At 47.9% G+C, this 23063-nt stretch overlaps 1 protein-coding gene across 2 annotated transcripts in view; it reads right to left on the bottom strand.

Moving 5' to 3' along the window:
• Positions 1 to 23063, bottom strand: part of LOC111149727 (pleckstrin homology domain containing A7) — a 213152-nt gene that overhangs the window by 32472 nt on the left and 157617 nt on the right. For both annotated transcript variants that reach the window (XM_022506967.1, XM_022506968.1), the window contains exons 10-13: positions 15260 to 15730; positions 6273 to 6795; positions 5684 to 5770; positions 2938 to 2991 (exon numbers count right to left, since the gene is read on the bottom strand). In XM_022506967.1, the coding sequence (XP_022362675.1) occupies positions 2938 to 2991; positions 5684 to 5770; positions 6273 to 6795; positions 15260 to 15730 (1135 nt within the window). The remainder of the gene's footprint in view (positions 1 to 2937; positions 2992 to 5683; positions 5771 to 6272; positions 6796 to 15259; positions 15731 to 23063) is intronic.

Raw genomic sequence — 23063 nt, 5'->3', positions numbered from 1 at the left:
AACAGTGATGACGTGGCCTGAGCTTCTGGGATGATGCAGCCCTTGGCTAAAAGAACCAGTATATTCCCTCTTTGGGTTATTAGCAGGTTCATATGGGTTTCAGACACCTGCAAACAAAAGCATCCTGCCTAATACATCCTCAGCCATTGTTTTATAGGCTCTCAATACCTCTGCTTTGCTTGCAGCCCTTTCTTCAGCTGGGTCCTGAAGTGAAACACCATCTGGGAACCCTATGCCCCAGCTGGGTTTGAGCGGAGCAGAGCAGGTTCACTGCCTCCCTGACGTGGGCACTCTGCTGTGTATTGGAGAGAGGTTAAGGTGGTGCCAACATTTCTGGCAGCCACACCAGACAGACAACTCACACACAGCACAAACCCCAGCATCTCCCTGCTACCAGTGCAGCTCATTTGTGGGGAAAGTTCTCTGAGAGGAGCTTAACAACTGGAATAACAAAAATAAGACTGGGGAAATTCTGGTATCAACACAGCTGTTTTCCATGACAGTGACAACTTCCAGAAAGTCACTAGTTAATGTTCCGGGTGCAGACAGCTCCTAGCTCATGAAACATCCCAAGGACACACCTTGCCTCTATCACATTAAGCACACTTCCTAGGATAATGACCCCAGTTCAGTTCCATCAAAAACTGAAATGCCTTTGGATCCACAGTAGTGGAAGCAGCATTTTAAGAGAGGCTGGGAGGCAAGGTGACTGAAGTTTCAGAGTTAGAGCTATACCTAAATACCAACTCGCCAGTAACCATTTTTGTGGCCTTATGAACGAGCCTTAGTCAGTGAAAAAAAAAAGATAACACCACCCTCCTTCTAGGGTTACTGTGGGATTTACATAACTTAACAGAAGTAAAACACAGTGACCGTCACACATTTTACCCTCTATTGTTACTTAACTTCTGTTGGTAGTCAGGACACCCAAGGACTTCAGGCCCTGCTGTCCTGTGCCTCAGTTTCTCTCTTTAAAGCTCTTTTAACTCAAATTCTATAATCTTGAAATAAAACAGACCTGAGCTGAATCTTCCCTCCAGGACCAGCTGTGAGTTTCTGCTGTCCCATATAAACAGGAACCAGAAGACAGAGATTCCAATTACTCTAGTCTGGACTCTCTAAGCTCTCTTTTGCACCATGCACCAAGCACTCTGGGGACTGTTTCAAGGTACACCCATGCTGCTGGGGAGCCAAATCTCTCTTACCAGCCTAAGTACATCGTGAATGCTCCATAAGTACTTCTAGTTGACTGCATGGCCCTGGGGCAGAGGTGAGAAGAACCAGGGGGTGGCATGGTGACTGGCTATTGGGGAGGCCAGTGAATGGAGACAAGGTGGTAACACAGGGCAAGTGAAGGTGGGTGGACCTCTCGCCGGGCCAGGTGGGGGTGGTGAGCATGCTGGGAGGACCCTGCCTAGAATCAGGGCACAGCAGGGTGGGCTGGGCTGCACATTTTGCATCCTGAGGCATGACTACCAAACCTACAATATTCACTTGTGCTCTGTGTGATCCAACCACCACATAAGCCAGAAAATGTCCTGGTTTTGAGAGAACCCTCCTTATTCTGCTCATGTCAGAAAGCCAAGTCTGACTTCTGTTCACTACACCCCTCCTTCCTAAAGAATCAGGAACATGCATGGTCTGCCTCCTCCAGCCCTGGCCACACCACTCTCCCCCTATCTCTCCTTGACTCCCACTGTTCCCTTCCCTTAATTTCAATCAACTCAAACCCTCTGGCTCTTCAAGGCTCTATACACATGCCACCTCCTTCAGAACTCTTCCCAGCATCACAGCCCACAGTGACCTCCACTATTTCAACTCCAAGCACTAGGCCAGACAGATCTTTGTAAACTCGTTATAAACAAGTCTGTGTTATTTTGGAAGATTTTCTTTTTCTAACCCAGACTATTTGGGAGTTTCTCAGGGACTCAGAGAGTCTTATTTTTCCTCTTACATGTCCCTTAGGCTTCTCTAGAGCTGGTTATACAGCAAGTGCTCATCAGATCTGGAAGCTAACTAGTTGATACCTAATCAAAGGCTCTGATCTTGTCTCAGTGTGGGGAGGGCCCCTGCATCTGCTACCGCAGGGCCTAATGTTCGTCATCTTGCTTCTACAAGGCTGGATGACAATCCCCATGTTAAAGACACCTCAAGCCAGGTACCCAGGGGAGCTGGGGGAGGCACGCCCCATGGCAGTAGCCTGGGTGTCCTTCCACAGCTCGCCCCACTCTCTCACACCCACAGTTAATTAAAGGTCACATTCCTTCAGTCAATTTCATGGTTTAGGCATCAGAAGTGCTTTTCACAGTGGGAGCTTTCAGAGAGCCGGGGTAAGGAAACAATAGCAGCCCTCTTTCATGTAGAATGCCTCTCACACTTCTCCGCCAGCTTTCTCTCAGTCTCTGTGCTCTGAAGGCTGATCTCGAGCCTGAAGCTTTCTCACCTACAGCGAGGCGCCCAGCGCTCTTCTCCTGAATGCAGACGGGAGACTAACCATACCGGGGGCTCCCACCTGGGACACCACGGTGGGCCTCAGAGCTGCAGAACTCCATGTGGAACCTGTTCCCACAGCAACAAAACAAAAAAAACCACCAAGATACTCGTGGCTGAAAATGCACATCAGTGGCACCCTATGAGCCAAACCTCTGAGGAAGGAACAAGTTACTGTTTAGAAGCCTTTGGGTCCTGACCGAGGATGGAAGAGATCAAGATCTCGTACCCTCATTTCATAAGACTGAAATCTTAGAGCAGAACTCACAAGGAACTGAACCCAGTGTTCAAGGTAGTAAGAAATAAAACTCTTCCGATTTAGACAGGAGATGTCTTCATTTGGGATCCAGATTTGGTAAGAACTTTGGCTTTGGGCTTGGCTCCATGAGGCTGACACGCTCAGAAAGGTGCGTGTCCAAGGGAGGCAAGATGCTTGACATCCCTCACCTTTAGGTCCAAGTACTCCAGGTCCTTCTTCAGCTGGAGGTAGGTATCATCAGCCTTCAAATGAATCAAAGAGAGAAAAAAGCCAGTTATGAACACCAAGGGTTTCTAAAACTTGGGGCTTCGTGTGTGAATCCTTGACACTGCACAGCTTCGGGGTCAAGGAACTATATAGCGGGCTAATATCTGCAGCCACGGAGGAAGCACAAATGTCTCAGTGTAGCCCAGAGCCTTCTTTGAGCATTAAGGATCTTGCAGGTCACTGTGGGGAAAAGCCAGTGAGTCCTGCAGTTGGCGGGAGGCGGGAGTGGGGGGTGCAGTTTGATGGGGAGACAGCACACATACCACCACAGGGCTAGGACAGCAGTACAGCTGAGGCCAGTGGTGAGCTCCTGAGACAGAACTGGAGAGATCTAGCTAGAAGAGGACAGGCAACCCCTGAGCTAGGGACCCAACAATCACCAATGCTCCAATCCTTGTCATCAAAACTTTTCACTGGCCCACTTAATATGCATGAGGCAAAATGACCCTCTGATTAGTGTGGCTAATGTCTCAAAGGGGCAGGGAGATGACCTGGGGACCCAGGTGGGTCCTGACATGACCTTGGGTTCTAGGATGATAAGCTCCAGCAGCTACTGGAAGTTTCAGCTCTCTTTGCTCAGCACGGGACCATGTCAGGAGCTAGCTAAGAAGTTTCAGTGTCAGACCTATCTGCCTACACTGTCTCTGACAATCCATTGAGTTCTTCAGTGTAATTACCAGGAACAGTGAAAATAAGCAAAAGACTTTTTCATTTTCTAGGACCTGTGTTTCCCATTAATAGCCCACAGAAGCTGTTAGGCAGAGGGGCTGTAAATGCTTAAGAAAAATGGCCCAGGCGCCACTTTCTCAACCAGCTAAGAGGTCTCCCAGCAAACTGAGGCAAACCAGAGCTGCAGGAGAAGGCCCTGTTTACACCTCTGATGTCAAACAAGTAAACAATGTGAGATGTTCAGGCTGTGCTTTTAAGCATGAGAAGACCTAAAGGACCATTGACGGGGAAACTGGTGACTTCTGAGATGGTATTTCCATCTCTAAACTGTCTCCTCACCCATCCCTACTCCTCCAATCAGCCCAGTCCCTATACACCTTCAACAGCAGTAAGAAGGACTGAGCAGAGGAATATTGTTAAAAATCCCTCAAATTCACAACTTAGGGGTTTTGTTGTGTTCTCTCACATTCATTTTTCCAAGTACATTTCCTGGGTCCCTCTAAAAAGGACAGTTAAAGAAGGTGACACTCCTGTCACCTTCCTCTTCTGTCCCCTGCCTACTTTCATGTAGTCCAGAGGGACCAATCTTGTATGGACATTGTTAAGCTGCTCAAGATGCCTGGGAGAGCAATTCCTTGGCCACTCCTTAAGGAGCTTGCCTGCAAACCTCCATGTCTCAGAAGGTTTAGAACACTATGGCAGATAGGACCTGATTTGGGCTCCAGCCCGCACGCCACTGGCTGAGGGGTCCCGGGCAGGTCACTTCCCCTTCTGGATCCGGTGCCTTGCGTGTGGCAGTAACCCCTGTCCTCCCTCACCTCTCCAAGGTACAGTGAGGTTCTCCAGGATAAGGGACATGAGGATGCTTTGTCCAGATCAGAGAGGACGCCCTGCCTTTTCCCTCCGGGTTGACACCAGTGAAACACACCTTTCTGCACCCCAAGGAGTGGCCACAGTGGCAACAAGGATGACAGCCAGCACAGCCCTTCAGACATGAGCACACATCAGCCTGGCAGTCACTACTCACAGCCGGAGAAGCCACCGTCGAGGTCCCTCACGGCACATGCAGGCCCCTCCCCAGCACCAGAGGCGTGGGCTCCCCCCTACCCCCGGCCCCTGCACAGTGTCTGGCAATAGCGACCAGAAGCAGACAGGCAGGGAATGAGGGGACGAGCCAGACAGCAAATACAGACGAGAGCGTGGGCACGAGGAAACACGGGCCGGCACATCACTCCGTTGCCCCACAGCAGGGAGGCCCCGGCGCTGAGAGAGCCCAGCAGCGCTGACCTGGCAGGCGGGCCACGTCAGCTGGTGCTGCCGTAACTGGCCGACGGCGAGATTGCGCACGCGGGCCAGCCGCGCCTGGTGCTGCCGTAAGCGGGTGAGAAGCCACGAGAGCTCCTCCAGCTGCAGGTGTGTAGACACATCACGAGGAAATTAGCCACCGCAGGAGCACGACGCTATAATTGCTCTTCACCCGGGGCCGGGACAGCACTGACGTGACACCATTAGGTAATTATTGCATTAATTCTGTCATCAGGACAAATAAAGGTGCTGGCAGAAAAGGGGCTACAGGAAGCAGGTCTTATCTTTTTTTTTTTTTTTTTTTCTTTAGGAAACAGCAACGAACATTGCAACCTCACCCCGACGGGAGCTTTAAAGGCAAAGTTAACTAACCAAAGCAAAGACCTGGACGAGAGGACAGGAGCTAACGGCAGAGACGCTGGGAAAATGCTGCCTGAAAGAGAAGGAAAGCCCACATTCTCCTTCATTCCCCTAAGTTCTCCCTCCGATCTTGGAGGAGCCCAAGTTGGCTGGATGACACAGAGCAAGTCACTGGACTTCTCTGAGCCTCAGCTTCCTCATCTCTAACGTGGGGGCTGACGGCGGCCCTGCACACTGCTGGCAACGGGCTCGGGGTGGGGGAAGCACCGGCTGAGCCGGCACCCGGCAGGCAGTAACGCATTCACGGGGCAGGGGAGATGAGGGGCGGCTTACCGATTTTCCATGGAGACTGGGAGCGCTGACCGTGTGGGTCACATAGCCCATGGAGGGCATGGAGCGGCGGTCCACGTGAGAGGAGTTCTACAAGTGGGGAGACAGGAGATCAGCCTGTGGGCTGAACCTCTGCCCCCTCCGCCCTTCTCTGCTGAGATGGCCTGGCCCACGGCACTACCCCTCTTCATCTGTGAAATGGGGGGTCCACGTATTTCTTACTGGGTTATAACAACAGTAAACTGGGGAAGCCCCCTGGAGAAGTAAAGTTGAAGTCGGGTTATTATGGGTTATTATAAATTACTGAACCGGCTGAACACAGACATCTTTTCCCGTAGACTTCCAGTTGGATGATCCTTCGTCTCTTAATGCCTCAGAGTTCTCATCTGTGCAATGGGCATAACAGCACCTACCTCATTGGGTTGTGGAAAGCATTAAAGGAAAGCCTTTAGTATTGCACCTGGCACCTAAAAGTACCACAGAGATGTCACCTCTCCTTATTTGAAATTGCTCAAATTAGTGTTCAAATCATGGGAGGGTCCTGGTGCCCTAAAGCTGAACCCCACTACCTGGCAGCCCTCCAGAGACTCACCTTGGTGGCGTGGCCCCGTGCCTTCCTGGGAGAGCCCCCCAGGGAGATGTCCACACTCCTCCGCTGGTCCAGGGGCTTCACGGTGACCCTCTCCGCTGGCGTGTGCGGCCGTCGGGGTGGGAAAACCCTCGGGGGGCCCGGAGGAGGGATGTCGGAGGGAGATGGAGGCACAGAGATGGAGCGGGGCACCTCCAGCATGCTTCTGCTCCGGCCCTGGTCAGTGAAGTCCGGGGAGCCGGCGCAGATGGGTGCCGTGGGGCTGCCATGCCGGAACTGCTGCCGTTGCTGCCACTCATAGAGCTGCCACACCGTGCCGTCCCGGTGCGCCCGGCGCTCCTCGCTCGACATCTTCAGGTGACTGGCTCGGTCCTGCGCATACTTGTAGTCACTGGGCAGGTCGCGGGGAGGGGGCGAGGAGCCCCCTGAGGGATATCGGGAGCTCTTAGGCAGAGTCTGGTAATTTTCTGGGAAGGACAGTGACTGACTGGGACCCTGGCGTGGAAGGGTCTGGTCCAGGGGCAGGCTGTGGAGAGAGGAGGAAGACGGGTAAGACGACCAGCACGGAATCGTGCCGGAAACACGGCGAGGTAAGTCCACAGTGCCAGGCACGAGGGAGCCCTGCGAGAACCCCCAAAGAACAATCGAACCAGAAGCCCCGGACCTCGGTCACTCCCGCCCTATGCGGAGGACTCTAAAACGGTTGTTCTCCAACCACCTGGGAGTATCAGCCTCCCCATCAGGCGGCCTAGCTGCCCCACACCCAACGCTTCAAGTGCAAGGTGATGAAACCGGCCCCCTCCTCTCCCTCTCACTATCCGTCAGCTCTTCCAAACGGGTGTGTCTGTTCCTAGGAAATGCCTCCTGATTCCCCGGTCACTGAGACTTGCCCTCTGCTGGTATCCTCACACCAAATTCTGGAGGCTTTTAATGCAAGTGGCTGGCACCAGCTCTTTTCTTTTTCTACTACTCTAGTCCAGATACTGATTTAATCATTTCCCCCCCCAGATCACTCAGAGACCTTGCTAACCAGTGTCCACACCGAACACAGTCAACTGCTTGGATCTAATCACTCCCTTGCTCCAAAAACGTCAATGACTCCCCACTGCTTATGAAATAAAATTGAAACTCTTCAGCCTGGAACTCACCACTCTCTAGCACCTGATCCCAACCCACCTTGCAATCCTGCTGTTTTCTCACTGCTTCTCCCATAGGACTGGGCTGGGGCAAGCCAGGTGTCGAGAGCCGAACAGTTAAAGAGGCACATCCACTCAGGTGCACCCCAGCACTTGCTGGGATCTAGGAATGAGAGCCTCACCCTAATCCCACCTAGCCTCCTACATACCTGAGCTACTTCTCAGAGTGGGGAAAATGTGGAGAGAGCTTGACCTGGGTTTGAATGCTAGCTCTCCCATCCATTGGCTAGTTGACCCTTGGATGGCTCTGAGCCTCAGCTTCCTCACCTGTAGGTAACATGAGGACAGAACTATCTCCCTCATAAGACTGTTCTGAAGAGTAAATGAGACAAGAAAATGCAGCCTCCGTGCTTGATGCACAAAAGCTACTTCTCAATAGGTTCTCCCTTTTACCTCTCTTTATTCTCATAGTATTGTTCTTCCCTCCCTTACCTGTATGGGGTTTCCTTGCCCTATTCACCCAAATCTCACTCATTTTCTATGACACTATCCTATGCTCCTCCCAGAGAGAACTTCTGCAGCTCTCAGGGCTCCCACTCTGCTCTGACCTAGGTATTATGTTGTAGGAAATTTGTCCAAGGTCTTTTTATTGATGCAACCTTTTCATCCTTGAAAGAAAGACATCTCTTCCCCAGCCAACCTGTAAATCCTCAGAGGGCAGGAACTAAGTCTCGCATTCTGCGGTATTGCCCACAGTCTGACAAAGTCCTGATGCATAACCAGCTAGTCACTGCTCTAAGCCAGTGCATCCAAAGTATGGTCTTGGATGGGCAGCATCAGCACCACTTGGGAACTCATTAGAAATGCAGGTTAGGTGGGGCGCCTGGGTGGCTCAGTGGGTTAAAGCCTCTGCCTTCAGCTCAGGTCATGATCCCAGGGTCCTGGGATCGAGCCCCGCATCGGGCTCTCTGCTCAGTGGGGAGCCTGCTTCCTTCTCTCTCTCTCTCTCTGCCTACTTATGATCTCTGTCTGTCAAATAAATAAATAAAATCTTTTAAAAAATAAAAAAAAGAAAAAAGAAATGCTGGTTAGGGACGCCTGGATGGCTCAGTGGGTTGAACTTCTGCCTTCAGCTCAGGTCACGATCTCAGGGTCCTGGGATCCAGCCCCACATCGTGCTCTCTGCTCAGCAGGTAGCCTGCTTCCCGCCCCCCCTCTCTGCCTGCCTCTCTGGCTACTTGTGATCTGTCAAATAAATAAATAAAATCTTAAAAAAAAAAAAAAAAAAGAAATGCAGGTTATCAGTCTCCACCCCAGATCTGCCAAATCAGAAACACTGGGGATAGATCCTGGCCTCCTGTTTTCTAACAAGCCTTCCAGGTGGCCAATTAAAAAGTGCTATTCTAACTGTTCTTAAATTCATCTCATTTAATCACTTTCTCACTATGACCTCAGTAAATGTCTTTTATGTCCTCACTTTCCCTCCTATAACATGAGGATACTAAGAACCTAACAGATTGTTGTGCGGATTAGAAATAGTTGTCATTCAAAATGGTAGATTTCTTCTCTTTTTATTGTTATCTTTGCAATTATGGGAGGTAATTTTAAAATCTCTTCAGCCAGACTTGTCTAGGGCGTCTGGCTAGCGTGTCTGTTTGCCACTAGGTGGCAGGGTTTACTACTGCTTTCTCAAAGTCAGAGGGGACTGTGTATCTGAGCAAGGGACAGTGGCTGAATCCTCAAACAGCAGCGGTGGCAGCGGCAGAAACCAGGCTGGGAGCCTCCTCCCGGGGACTCCATGACTTCACCAACCATTGTTCACTCTGACCGATGCAAAATTCAGACTATGCAAATTACGTCCTAGCTCTGCTCCCAAACCCCTTCGGTCTGGTTTTGCAGCCTGTTCTCGGTGCCTGCCAGCCTGCCAGTCAGAGTCCCCACAGGGTGGTGCCCCAAAGCCCCAGCTTCATCCTCTAGCCTGTGCCCTCTGCTTCTGCATTGTCTGCCATACCCCCAAGCCCTCACTGCTGGCCATTTGCAGACAACCCCCAAAATCCCAGTGCAATGGTGAGCTCCAGAGGCCAAACCAAGAAAACTAACCAATGATAGAGTGAGGGACACAGGAAGAAGGTTTGCAAGAAGAGGTAAAGAGCCCCCCGAAATAGGCAGGAAGTACCCAGAGCAGCTCTGTCCCTGAGAGCAGATCCATGTGCTGGCCACCAAATCCATCCTTACCCAAAAAGAAAGCTCCAGGTCCCCTGCCCTCATACCCTGCTCTGTTCCAAGGGGCCTCCCTGTTCCAAAAGGCACCAAAGAGGATATTCTCATACAGCCACTACAAACTGGTCATATCAAAATGTAAAATCAACTTCTATAACCAGTTATGTCTGCAGCAGATAGTCCTCACCCTACGGTCCACATTTAATTGTGCAGGACTTTCACTTTCTATACTGTTCCTCACTGTAACAGCTGAGTCCCTGATTCCATCCCCACCCCTGCCTTTTTATTACAGGTATGTAAATTACTTGAAATACCAGAGGGAAAAAAATGGAAGGCTAGAATTTCAAAACAATCTCTTAGAATGTAGAATTCTAAGAGTATGTCAGTCTGTCCTTGCAAAACATCATTCTACAGGAGTTTAATGATGGAAAACACAACATATTATCTCCAAGAACTAAAAAAACAGAAATAATTTCTTGCGTGGTCTAGACCCATGAATATAAGATCATATTACAGTACAAATAACCCTCCTTCCTGTGTCTAATGTGGCCCATCGAACGAGACTGGCACAGTCTTAATCATACAAAGCACAGCCATCCCTCTTCTGTATTTTCAAATGTTGGAGGCTCCTTCATTAAGCAGCCAGATCTACTTACTACTTGACTGTAAGAAAATACAAGTGTACTATTAAGATAAACAGCAATTCTGAGAATGCAAGATGCAGTCCTTTCCAGATATAAGTGAATGATCAGAGACCGTGCACTTCGCTTACTCACAGACAGCTTTCTTCTCAAAAGGGTGTCTTCAGGTCCTCATTTTTTCTTTCAGCCCATTGAGATCTGCTTCTATCACCAGACTGAAGTTCCTCTCGCTGTGCACTCAGTGACTTCCAAGGCCAATGAACTGTTTTCATCTACAGACCTCATGTCACCTTGCCCCTTAGACAAGAAAGGCTCAAACTTCCAGCTCAGATGCAAGGAAAGTCCAACGCTTTTCCCAGCCCTGTCATCTACTTTGCAACTGACTCATCATGCTTTAGCTCCCCTGGGTGCCCCGGAGCCCCAAGCACAGGCCCTTGTGTGTAGTAGAGTAACATAGGCTTGTGGGCTGCCAGAAGCAGTTAGGTAGAGACATTTCAACCAACAGCTTATAACTGCATGATCAGTCACACAGCTTTTGAGTTCTTTCTGTGCCCCTGCCACAAAGGGTTTCTCACTGGCCATGTGACCTTTTCTGATTTCTTCCTGTCCTCCTCTCCCCGTACTGTGCCTCCTACCCTAACTTGAAAATCCTAACTCCACTCAGAAGAATGGGTCATGCCTGCCCATGTAAGCCCATTAAGGCGTTCAGTGGAACCCAAATCCCCAGTGACTGAGCAAAAGACAGCAGAGACCTTAAGGTTCCAGACACTCTTTCGGTGGCTCCCAGCCTCCTTCTAAGGAGAAGGCACCAAACCAAGGAGAAGTCCTCATTCCCAGCACAAACCAGACTCCTTCTAAACGAAACTCCCTCCCTCACACTCCAGTTCCCTGCTCCCCAACCCCCGCCCTTGCACCCATCTCCTGCTCACTGCCTTCACAGACACTACTCTTGTCCACCCCTTGGGCTGGAGGCCTCAGCGTTCCACCTTTGGCCCTCTGCTATGGCTCACTCTGAGCTACGGATTCTCCAGCCTGGCGCACATCAGAATCCTAGGACGGGCAGGGAGGGGTGTGTTGTTAAAACTCCTGACCTCCAGGCTGTACCACATCTACCTACTAACCAAGCCCAAGTCAAACTGTTCAATGTCAGCTCCACCTGTGGCCCTCTTCACCTTCCCGGCCTCGATGAAGCAATTTACCAAGCTTCATACCTACCCAGCCTCAACATCTGTGTATCCTACCCATCCTCCTCAAAAGTCTCATCATCTTCACTGCTTCGGTTTGTGTCTTCCCCACCTCCTACCCAAGCTAGGACTACCTTATTATACTCGATCATTGCCTCTTTCCAGGCCCTTCTCCATCTCGACCACCTTCCGTGTGGTCACTGGAGCAAGGAGTTAACCTGAAACAGTAGTTCTCAGTGCTGGACTCAGTGCTAGTTCTCAGGTGGACAAACTAGGACACTTTGGAGGACAATTTTGTAATAACTCTCATAATTAAAATGGCATATATCCTCTGACCCGGTCGCTCCACTTCAAGGAATCTGTTCTCTAAGTACGCGCGCACTCATACTCAGAGACAATAAGGCTGGGATAGTCACTGTAGCATGGTTTGTAATAGCAAATGTTTTTAACCAACCTCACTGTCCATCAATAGTGAATGGTATAAATACCACTACAGATGCATACAATGGACTGCTCTGCTTATTTCAAATTAATGATGTATGTCTGTATGTGCTGATATGGAAAGACAGCCAGAGTACATTCAGATATTTACATACAGACTTCCGTATATACTGATACATCAAGTGAAAAAAGCAAGCTGAAGGACGGGGTTAATTTTTCTTTAACAAGGTGGTTGGTCTTTAGGGAGTGAAAGTAGGTTTCCAAAATAAAGTAGAAGGACCCTTGTTTTTCAGTATTTATCTTTGGTATTTGGATTTATTTATTTATTTACTTTGTGAGTGGATTACTGATTATTTGGGGATACTGAGAAAAGGGAGATTTAGACATGTAGCTTTGAATCTGGTAATGAAATTGTAATCTGTACAAAGAAAACTAAGTAAACCACAAGCACGAAAATTATCAACATCAGAAAACAAAAAAGTTGTTCAACAAAGTAAATTTAATTACAGTATATTATGGCCCAACTGTGAATATTTATATTGTCATAATAATATAAAAACTGACTAGTGATCTGTACAAAAATTATGCTATATTGTGAAGCCAGGATAAGGGTAAGTCTATGTCTATTGGAAAGGCACAGCAGGGAACAAGAGACTTCAATCTTTATCTTCTCGAGTAAAATGTCTATTGATAACTAAAATTGAAAAATCAAGAAGGAGCAGTGTAAGTATCTTATTTGAAAATACAGAAATTAATTGGTAAAACCGCTGAAAGAATTGAAGGTGGTTGCCTCAAAGGGACAGAAATCAGGAGTAGGGACAGATGGGGGCCATACTACTTAAATCCTTAAATTATGTGCATAGATTAATATAAAAAAAAAACTTTTAAGAGTAAAAGTAAGGAATCACTAAAAACTACCATTCACATTATGGGGAGGGCACATCAGAATCACCTGGCAGATTTCTTCACGGTATACATGGACCTGCTGTTTTGGAGCTGGCATGTAGTTAGGACTGTCCAGGCCACAAAATCTCCCCAGGTGTCCCGATACCTCTTTCCTGCCAATACCCTTCAGACCATCGATGGCTTTCACAGGCCTCCAAGACTAAATCCAAACTCTTTAGAAAGAAACACAGGCTCATCTGAGCTAAACCCTTAGCTTTCCTATTTTCCCCTGGTTCTGATTTCTCCTGCTTTTACCTCCCCTTGCCTGCCCATATTGACTACAGTTCCTAAGACGTGTGACCTGTAAGAGAAAATAGCCAACTTATCATGAGTAGCTTCTCTCTGACCACACTGTCTCCTCTGCCAGATCCCCTTCTGCTGCTAACTCCCAAGTGCTGAGGTGCCATTAATGTGGTGACTACTCCCAACCAGAACTCAAACCCCAACACCATTATCCATACCCAACTGTCTACCTGACATCTCCCCCCGGATAGCTAATAGGCTTCTCAAACTTACTGTCCAGGGCACCTGGGTGGCTCAGCTGGTTAAGCAACTGCCTCCGGCTCAGGACATGACCCGAGAGTCCCATGATCAAGTCCCACATCAGGCTCCGCTCCTAGCTCTGCGGGGAGTCTTCTCCCTCTGGCCTTCTCCCCTGGAATGCTCTCTCTCACTCTCTCTCTCAAATAAATAAATAAAATCTTTAAAAAAAAAACAAAAAAACAAAAAAAAACACCTTACTGTCCAAAAAGGGAACACTGACTTCCCCTGGTCTTCCTCCTAAGCCTTCCCTGTCTCAGCAACCACCTGGTTGTTCAAGTCAAAACTCTAGGGATCATCCTTGTTCCTCCCTTTCTCTCATCTTGAGCATCCAACTCATTAACAAACTTTGCTGTTTCAACCTCCAAAATGTATCTCAAATCTTTCTCCTTCCACTGGACCATCCTGGACTTCTACAATAGCATCTTCCCTGGGCTCTTCTTCCTGAATTATTAATCAGATTACATCATTTATCTGCTTAAAACTTTCCAGTGGCTTCTCCTATTGCTTTTTCAAATAAAATCCAAATTGTTTTACCTTGGAGTAGGAGACCTACATGATATAATGCCTGCTAGCTTTCCAACCTCATTCAGCGGTGAGGGCACTTAGAATCACCTTCCAGGGGTGGGTCTACCTAGCCCAGCACCAAGAATAGAAGTTTCTCTCCCTTGTGTCTCTGGGAAGTAGCTTTCTGTTTTTAAGAAGACATGAAATTTGAACTGGAATTGACACCCGGTCAGTCCTAGGGTGGGAATGGGAAGGTATCTTAGCTACGCCACCAAAAGCCTTCCTTTTCCTAGTCTGTCCCACAACAATGTCTATCAATTCACTGGGGGATTTCCACGGTAATTTCTATACTAACCATCTAAACTCACAACTGCCCACCTAGACCAGATTCAAGAGGTTACACAACCTGCATACACACAGCACACCCACACACCTGGAAAGAGGCCAAGGCTATTCCCTTAGGAGCACTTGTGCCTCCATAGCCCACAGGGGGAGAGTCTGGGCTCCACCAACAGGGACAATGTAGTATGGGTTTTAGAACACGTTTATCAGGCGGGTAAGTCTGTGGCAGACTTGGTCTGAGCTCTGGCACATCCACCGTAGCCCCTCTAGTCCCCAGGGAGCTTTCTGAAAGCACCAGGGCTTCGCTATCTCTTCTCCAGTCAGTGGCCGGTTTTAGAAGCCCGGGGATGATGAAACAATTTACTGTCTTCATAAGGAGGACAAAACACAGCGGCTTCTGGAGAAAATGGGGAAGCCGGTGACCCTGAATTCTTCACGTTCAGAAATGTTCCCTTTTTTATCTAAAACTGTAATAAAATACAAACAGTGCTTTGCAAATAGCAAAAACTGCATGCCCCTACATAATTAAAAAACGACTTCTTGAAGGAATAGGTATGATAAAGCCTATTGTCAACAGTGCCTAAGCACTTCTCTGTGTGCCTGGAATTGAAAATGGATCCGTATTTACTCTATTCTCTGCAAATATTTCCCGGATGCAGAGAAGGAGTGGAGTAAGAGGAGATCAGCTACTATCGACATACTGACTGTCTCAAGGCACACTCGCTGGGGAACCAAGAAGCCACCTGATGTAATCTCAGACAGGCTTGGGAGGTTCACAGACCCGGGTTTGCACTCTGGCTTTGCCTCTTACTGAATGGCCTGGGCAGGTTCCTTCATTTCTCCAAGCCCCCGTTTCTTTGTCTATAACTTGGGGATATCACCCTCTCCTTGCAGGGTTGTTACAGGAATTTACGGAGCTAGCGGAGGTAGAGAGTTTAAGGCCAGCACTTCTGCAGCACGTGCTGGGAAATAATAGCTCCTATTGTTATGTTATTATGCTCACAAGTAGCAGCCATCCTGAGTCCATTACTGACCTCCTGCCGTCCCCCTTCTGGGCTTTTGCCCAGTGCTCCACCTGGGCCAGGCTGCTCTTCCTCTGGCTGTGCTTTTCAGTGTTGTTCCTGGGAGGAAAGGCCCGTTGATACCCGCCGGTCCCATTCTGCTCTCCTGGGCCATACATGCCGGGCAGCACCCCGTTCTTCTCTGCCCGCTGGGGCTGTGCTTGCTGGCCTCTCAGACCACCAGGTAAGTCCACGAACAAGGCATCCTCCTCAGCCGGTGAGTACGGGGACCTGGCCTTGCTCCTGTCCCGCTTGCCCTCCAGTGGGTCCCTCTGGGAACGGTACCGTTCTTCCTCTTGCTCCCGCCTCTCAAAGCCAAAGGAATCCTCATGACTTCGATGAGGACAATCCCTCGCATGTCCAGGTCCCACGCGGCCACACTCTCGACAGGACTCTATGTGGTTGGCTTGGGGGACCGCCTGCCGCTCTACCTTCTCCACGTCCCTGCAATGACAAAGGCACATTTAGCCCATTCCAGACAGCTCCACAGGCAGCCAAGACTCCCCGAAGAACACACTCTATATGTGAACTTCATCCAGGCCTTTGCATGGGCTGTTCCATCCGCCTGGAATGCCTTTCACACCTGGTCCCTCATTCTTCCTGCCTAACTTCTACTCCTTCTTGCCTAACTGCTATTCCTTCTATTCTACCTGCCCTACGTGTTAGTTACCTCCCCCAGGAAGCCATTCCAGTCACATACTCCCAGTCTAGATTGGGACCTTAGCTGACTCCACTGTCACATTACTCACACTGGACCATAATTGAGTTTATTCATCTAATGCCCAAGCAGACCATGAGTTCCCTAAGGCCAGAGCCCCAGCTGGCCAATTATGATACGTCCAGAACTTTTGTGCAATGACTGGTAAAGCATAAGTACTTTATAAATACTCTTTAACAAGTAAATGATATATGTGACAATCTCATGCTTTCCTTTTTGCTCCTTGTTCAGCTCTCTGTTTGAGGCAGTCCAGCTTGGATAAAAGGCTCCTGAGCCCAGGGTCTCTCCCACTGGCATCTAGCATAGCCCAGAGGACAATTAGAGCACAATTAACACTCTCCTGAGCAGAGAACAGGCTCAGCAACTCTTTATATGACTTCTTACCTAGAGCTCAAACAAGAACCCATGAGAACACAACAATCTTCTGAAGTATCACTAGTCGGATTTTAGAAATAAGGAAATGAGGCACAGAGAAGATAAATGATTTTCCCAAAACTATACTGTTGTAGAGCCCATGTAGTTCCCACTGCCTCTCCATGTATGCCCATGGCCTACGTACATGCAGACCTAGAAACTGCAAAGGAGAATGGGGTGGGGGTCTTCAGTCAGGATGTGAATGGAGGATGGAGGAAGAACTTCTGAGGGCATCAAGTAGGGCTCCTTTTTCGTGGCCTGTCTCCTACTGTAAAACCTTTCTACCCTACCCGCCTTCCTTGGGGCAAGATCCTCGTTATGTCTACATCCCCATTACTTGATAACAGGGACAGAGCAGCAGCTCCATAGGCTTGGCAGAATTTAGACTGGGGAAGAAGGAGAATGCACTCCAGCCTAGCCCAGAAAATTACCAAGGATCCTTGGCTGGGGCAGCCAGTTTCCTTGATAAAAAGGTCCTGGCCTTGATCTCCATCACTCCTCAGATGGCCGAGCTCTCCATTTCAACATGAAAGCATACAGTGGAAATGCTGCTGCATTGACATCTTTGTGGCCACACACCAGGCATTCTTACAACAACCTAGGAACCTCAGCTACCAGTAATCAGCACAGACTCAGGGCTGAATCAATCCAGTCTGGGAGATAGTTAAAATATCAATGTAAAGTAACAATATAACACCTAAGGAAAGCAATCATGCATCTCACTGTCCACGTACTCTCCTGACCATCCATGAAAATACAAAGCTCTGTTTAAAAAAAAAAAATTGATTTCAACATTTCAATTTTCATTTGGGGATCACCTCCCCCACTCGCAGTCCATATGGTTTGGGTGCTGCTGACTCTACTAGTCCCTGTCCAGCTGAGGCTCCCAGTCTCAGTGACTAGTTCGGGGGTTAACACATCACCTATTCCAAGCCAGGCAGAATTAGTTCTGGGGCTTTGGTTGGAGCAGGTCTCAAGCTGCTATAACTATATGGGAATCAGCTATTTGAGAACGAAACCAACAGCAAGGAAAGCAGATGGAAAGAAACAGAATCCTAAAAACTTGGCCTGAGCTCTGAGATTTAGCCATACCTAAACCAGATATATCCTTGGACTTTTTGGTTGTGAACCAATAAATTCTCTTTCTCACTTAAGTTAGTCTGAGTTTGGTCTCGGTTACTCTTAGCGGATAGAGTCCTGTTATATCATTTGATAATGACATATTCAGATTGTGATCTCTGAGGGCCCTTCCATTCTATAAGCTCCAGCAGTGGGAACATCTGGGAAATATTCAGGGGCTATACTTTAAGAAAAAGCAATTCTTACTGTATGTTCATTAAGGGACAACTCTTTTCCAGTGTACATTATAGGTTTTAACTTTGTTGTCCTTTCCTCCTTTAATCCTCCATAACTGCATCAGTGTAACCCCCAACCAGTAGCCTTCAGGTTGCCTAAGTTGGCCTTTATCTTCTTTACTGTTTCTCACACTCAGTGATCTGTGCTAACACTGTTGCCTCAAGGACTAGAGCTCTGGCTGCCCTCAGGGTCACACACCAGCCAAGTCACTGAAGCTTGATAACCTGGTTACTCTAATTGCAAGACCTAAGTAACTATCCCTCCTTGTTATTTCCACACCAACGATAAACAGCACTTGGTCACAAAAACCAGGCTGTGAAACAACCATGCCACCTGCATAAATGACATTAGAACTTAAAGGAAAAAGGGGTTTCCTCAACTCCAGAAATCAAGGAGTGTGGGTATGATGCCTCAGCCCAACCAACCGTAATGGGGATTTTCCTTTCTTTACCAATCAACCTCCATGGATTTACTGAGCAACTATCTATCCCCACTGGGACAGGTACTTGGAGGTATAAGAGGGTAGCAGAGAAAACAGTCCCTGCCATCAAAGCCAGACAACCCTAGAGCCTGATTTAATCATGGTAGCCACATTTACTACTTTTCTCATTAAGTGATCCCAAATTGGGGAGGTTTCCAGTCTTTTCTCACCGTGGAGCTAATTTATAATTATAAATCTTAGTCTTTACTCTTTGTGGACATATGACGTATACACGCTCACATGTGCTAGTACATCCTGGTGATAAAGTTGATAGAGAATGACCAATCCTTTTGTCAGATTAACACCACCATTTACTGCAAAATAAGCCTTAAAGCACGGTAGTCTGCTTGCCACCTGGTAGCCTTGTAGCCCTCAAACCTGGGATTATGAACAGCTCTTGGTCTCTTGACTGCTGGGACTTACATAAGATGCCTTTGTGCTCACAATAACCCAGGCTATGGCTGTAGGTAAGAAAGATGAAGGCAATGTCCTCTACTCCCCCATCTTAACTGACTTAAACAGTTAACTTACTAAGATATTTAAGGAAAAATGTTTTCTGGTTTTCCCCCCATCTCCCTGCATTCCCTACAATTTTAACAGCCAACTTCTCAAATTAGGAGATCTGTCACAAAATAGATTTGCAATGCTCCATTTAGCACAATGGTGGGAAAGAATGAAGCATCCCTCAGCTCTCAATGACTATCATTCGGAGAAGTTGGCTATGCAGGGCACACATGTTTAGCTAAGGTGACACAAGCCTTTCCAATGCAGGTCACTACTATTATTGTGAGCACTGGACTCAGTGACTCTTCAAAGTCACAAGGAATTCTTGGCATTCGGTGACCACTATTGGCCAAATGTGTCGAACCCAGTGGGCACAGAGTTTAGAGTCGGTGAAACCCGGTTTCAAGGGTTGGTTCCACACAATACAAGCTGGGTGACCTTGAGTAAGTCTCTGACTTCTCTGGTTTCATGTTTCTTATCTGCAAAATGGGGATAACAACCCCTGTTTCATTGGACTGTAGTGAGAACTAAAGGAGACAGTGACAGAGCACAGCACAGTGCCTGACACACAGCGCACCCTCAAACACACATGCACTGACTACCCAATACCTATTCTCTTCCTCTTCCTTGACCCCATACTTTCTAAGTGGCAATGTGTCCAGCAAAAAGTCACATTTCCCAACCTCCTCTGGAGCTGAGGGTGACCACGTGACTTAGATCTGGCCAAGAAGATGTTAAGATGTACACAGAAATTGCTGGGTGGGTCTTCCAGGAAAGTCTAAAAGAAGTCACGCTTAGCTGGCTTAGCTAACCCTCCCCTTCTTCTGCCTGGAATTTAGACTACATTGGATTCCAAGGTGACCAAAGTAAGGATAAAAGCCACCTGCTAAAACCTGGGTAGAAAGTGAGAAAGAGCCTGGATCCCTGCTGGCATCACGGAGACACTATACCAACCTGGATTCATGTTATGTGAGGAAAGAGAAATCCAGTTTGATGATGCTGTCCTAAGTTGGGTTGTTCTATTATGAGCAATCAAACACAATCCCTAACCTGTTACAAGGGGCTAAACGTTATTAGCAGAGATTGGGTCCCTCCATTTTTAGCACATTACGACAATCTCTGTGTCTGCTTAGAACATATCCTTTTTTTTTTTTTTTTAAAGATTTTATTTATTTATTTGTTAGGCAAAGATCACAAGTAGCCAGAGAGGCAGGCAGAGAGAGAGCTGGAAGCAGACTCCCCGCTGATCAGAGAGCCCAATGCGGGGCTCGATCCCAGGACCCTGAGATCATGACCTGAGCCAAAGGCAGAGGCTTTAACCCACTGAGCCACCCAGACGCCCCGAACATATTCTTTAAAAAAAAAAAAAGATTTTCTTTATTTATTTGACAGAGAGAGACACAATGAGAGAGGGAACACAAGCAGGGGGAGTGGGAGAGGGAGAAGCAGGCTTCCCGCTGAGCAGGGAACCCGATGCGGGGCTCCATCCCAGGACCTTGGGATCATGACCTGAGCCTAAGGCAGGCGCTTAACCAACTGAGCCACCCAGTGCCCCTGCTTAGAACATATTCTTGTCTCCTCCTGCAAGTGAGAAAGCACTCACCTCAGATTGGGGATACTTCTCTCTTCTTCATTTTCTTCACAAGAACTTAGAAGTTAACAGATCATACCAAGCACTGATTATTATTTTATTCTGCATCTAAACCCTTTATCTCACCAGGAAATAAGAACTACTATTTCCTTCTGTCTTAATGCTAAACACATGCACACACCGTACACATTAACTCTTATTCAAAGACTTGGGTGGGAAGATGAATGACAGCTTGTAGGGCCTTGGTTGGACTTTGGTCCAGTGGCAGATACAACCCTACCATCAAAATCCCACTAGAGGATTCCTTCCTACTCTCCATACCTAAATGACCAAACTAGGAATTCAAGAATAAGGGCCAGGCCACTGATATTCTTAGAGAGTTTAGTCTGAACCAGATTAGGTAGCAGAAGTCCTGCCCTGCTCAGCCTGTGTTGACAGAAGCTGAGTCCTGAGCATTGACCCTAGTCTCAGGAGGACAGTGGGCTCAAGAGTCAGAACTGACCCTAGGCACAGTCTGTAGACTTGTACAAAAAGCTGAAGAGAAAGGGGCCCAAAGTATCTTGGGAGCCTATGGCAGGTTTGGTCACTTAAATTAGTCCCTAGCATTTAAGGAAGGAAATGGCTGGAGAGAAATAGAGACAGGAGGCTGTTTCTCCTCGCCCCCAGAGTTAAACAGGGCGGTCCCCCTGGGAGTGGAGCAGATATCTGGCTTCCTTTCATAGTCTATTCTAAATTAACAATAGAGGGCTTTACCGCTCTGATGACACGCTCCCCAGTTCTCCAGGCTGTCCTCCCCACAAGAAGAGCAGGGTAATAGATTAAATGGAACACCAGACTGCCAAACTGAGGTGCCTCTTGCCTCAGAGAAGTAGCTACTGGCAAAGTCCCTTGTGAAATTTTAAGGATGGACACATCAGATAAAGGAGGTCTGGTCACTCCAGGTCTCCTTGCTCTGGCCAACTTCACTCACTTCCCATCTCCCTACAGCAGTCACAGTTGCAGGTCATTCATTTTTTTGTGGCCAATGCCTAGTTGTTATTACCATATGTTGGGTCCTAATATGTGCCAGGAACTTGACATAGACCATCTCTAATCCCTACAACAATCCTGCAAGGTCAGTACTGTCAAGCCCAGAGCGGCTGAGGGCGTTCAGTAAGCACCACATTACCTATAACAAATGGTCTCTACTAAAGAATGGGGACAGTGGCGGCAGCAGTCATCACGGAGCACTCACGAAATGCAAAACCCTGAGCTAATAAACGAGTTAAATATATTACCTCCTCTTATCATTGTACAATCCTCCAAGGCTAGAGATATTATTCATCTTTCATTATAGGTAATAAAAGTGAAGCTCTAAGAGGTTAACTATCTTGCCTTGAGTCACATAACCAGTGACATAAGCAGGACTCAAACCCCATCTGATCTGACTCCAAAGCCCTGCACCTGGTTGAAAACATCCCCTTAAATTACTTCTGCTCAGGGCCCAAGGGGCTTGTCCAACCTCAGGTGTTCCTGCTACACTTTATTCAAAATGACCTGGTTTGGAATGCCAAATATTTAGTTCTCTGAAGACAGTGCAGATAGCCAGCACTATATGGGCCATTTCTGAGGAGGACGAGTCCCCAAATGTCAATCCCACAACAGTGGTCAGATCACTCTGAAACACCCCAAGTCCTTATTTGAACACCTAACAGGTAGAGGTTTTACAGCTGTTTTGTTCATCCATCCATCCACCCACCTGCCCAGACAGCCAAATATCCACGCATCCATCCATTAACTGATCACTTACTATGTGCCATTACTCCATTTTCAAGGAGTTTATAGATGACTAGGGTTGACAATGAGAAAGCAGGCCAACAGAACTTGAACATGAAAGTCCTGTGCAAAAGGAATGACAAGCTGGGGCATCTAACACTCTGAAGGGTCAGGGAAGGAGGAAATAACACCTAGGCTAAGGCCCGAAGGATGCACTGACGTTCTCCTAATAAGGCTGAGGGCTGGGGGAGCAGAGGAGCAAGTCCCAGATGGATCCTGGGGCCTTATGAGATGAACCATGGACCTCCATCTCTCACCCAGACCCCATCATAGCCTATTCTCCCCCTTGCTCTCTGAGATGCCGCCACCCTCCCTAGCTTTCTGTTTCTTGAATAAACCAAGCTCATTCTTGCCTCAGGGTGTTTGAAAGTACCATTCCTTCTGCTTAAAGCCCTCTGCCTCAGCCTCATTTATCAGCTGGGCCTCTCCTCCGTATCTTCCCTGACCATCCAAACAACAGTGGCTACTCCCTGCCCCTTGTCCCTCTCATCCCATCACCATATTTTACTGCCTTCATGCATGGGTCATGACAGAAAATCGTCTTGTTGTTTACATGTTTACGATCTGTCTCCACCATCCCCACCCAAGAATGCATGGGACTTCACCTCTTTGTTTGAACACAGCTGTATTTCTCAGCATCTTCAACAGTGTCTGATGCACAATATGCTCTCAATAAAATCCTTGTAGAATAAAAGACTAAACAGATGAACACATGCACAAATGCACCTAATTCAAGTTCAGTACGGTTGGGGCACAGAGAATGGGGAATAGCAAGACACGAGCCAAAGGTGTCACTGGGACCAGACCCATGCAGTGCTCAAAATCCCTGAAGAAACTGATTTTTACTCCAAAAGTGATTAGACTCTAAGTTCCTCCAGTCCAGGAGGACTACAAGACA

The sequence above is a fragment of the Enhydra lutris genome, unplaced genomic scaffold (genome assembly GCF_002288905.1).
Source record: "Enhydra lutris kenyoni isolate GAN:26980312 unplaced genomic scaffold, ASM228890v2 scaffoldscaffold22, whole genome shotgun sequence".
NCBI lineage: Eukaryota > Metazoa > Chordata > Mammalia > Carnivora > Mustelidae > Enhydra > Enhydra lutris.
Note: the sequence above shows the minus strand (reverse complement) of the source record. Positions and strands in the feature narration are given on the sequence as shown.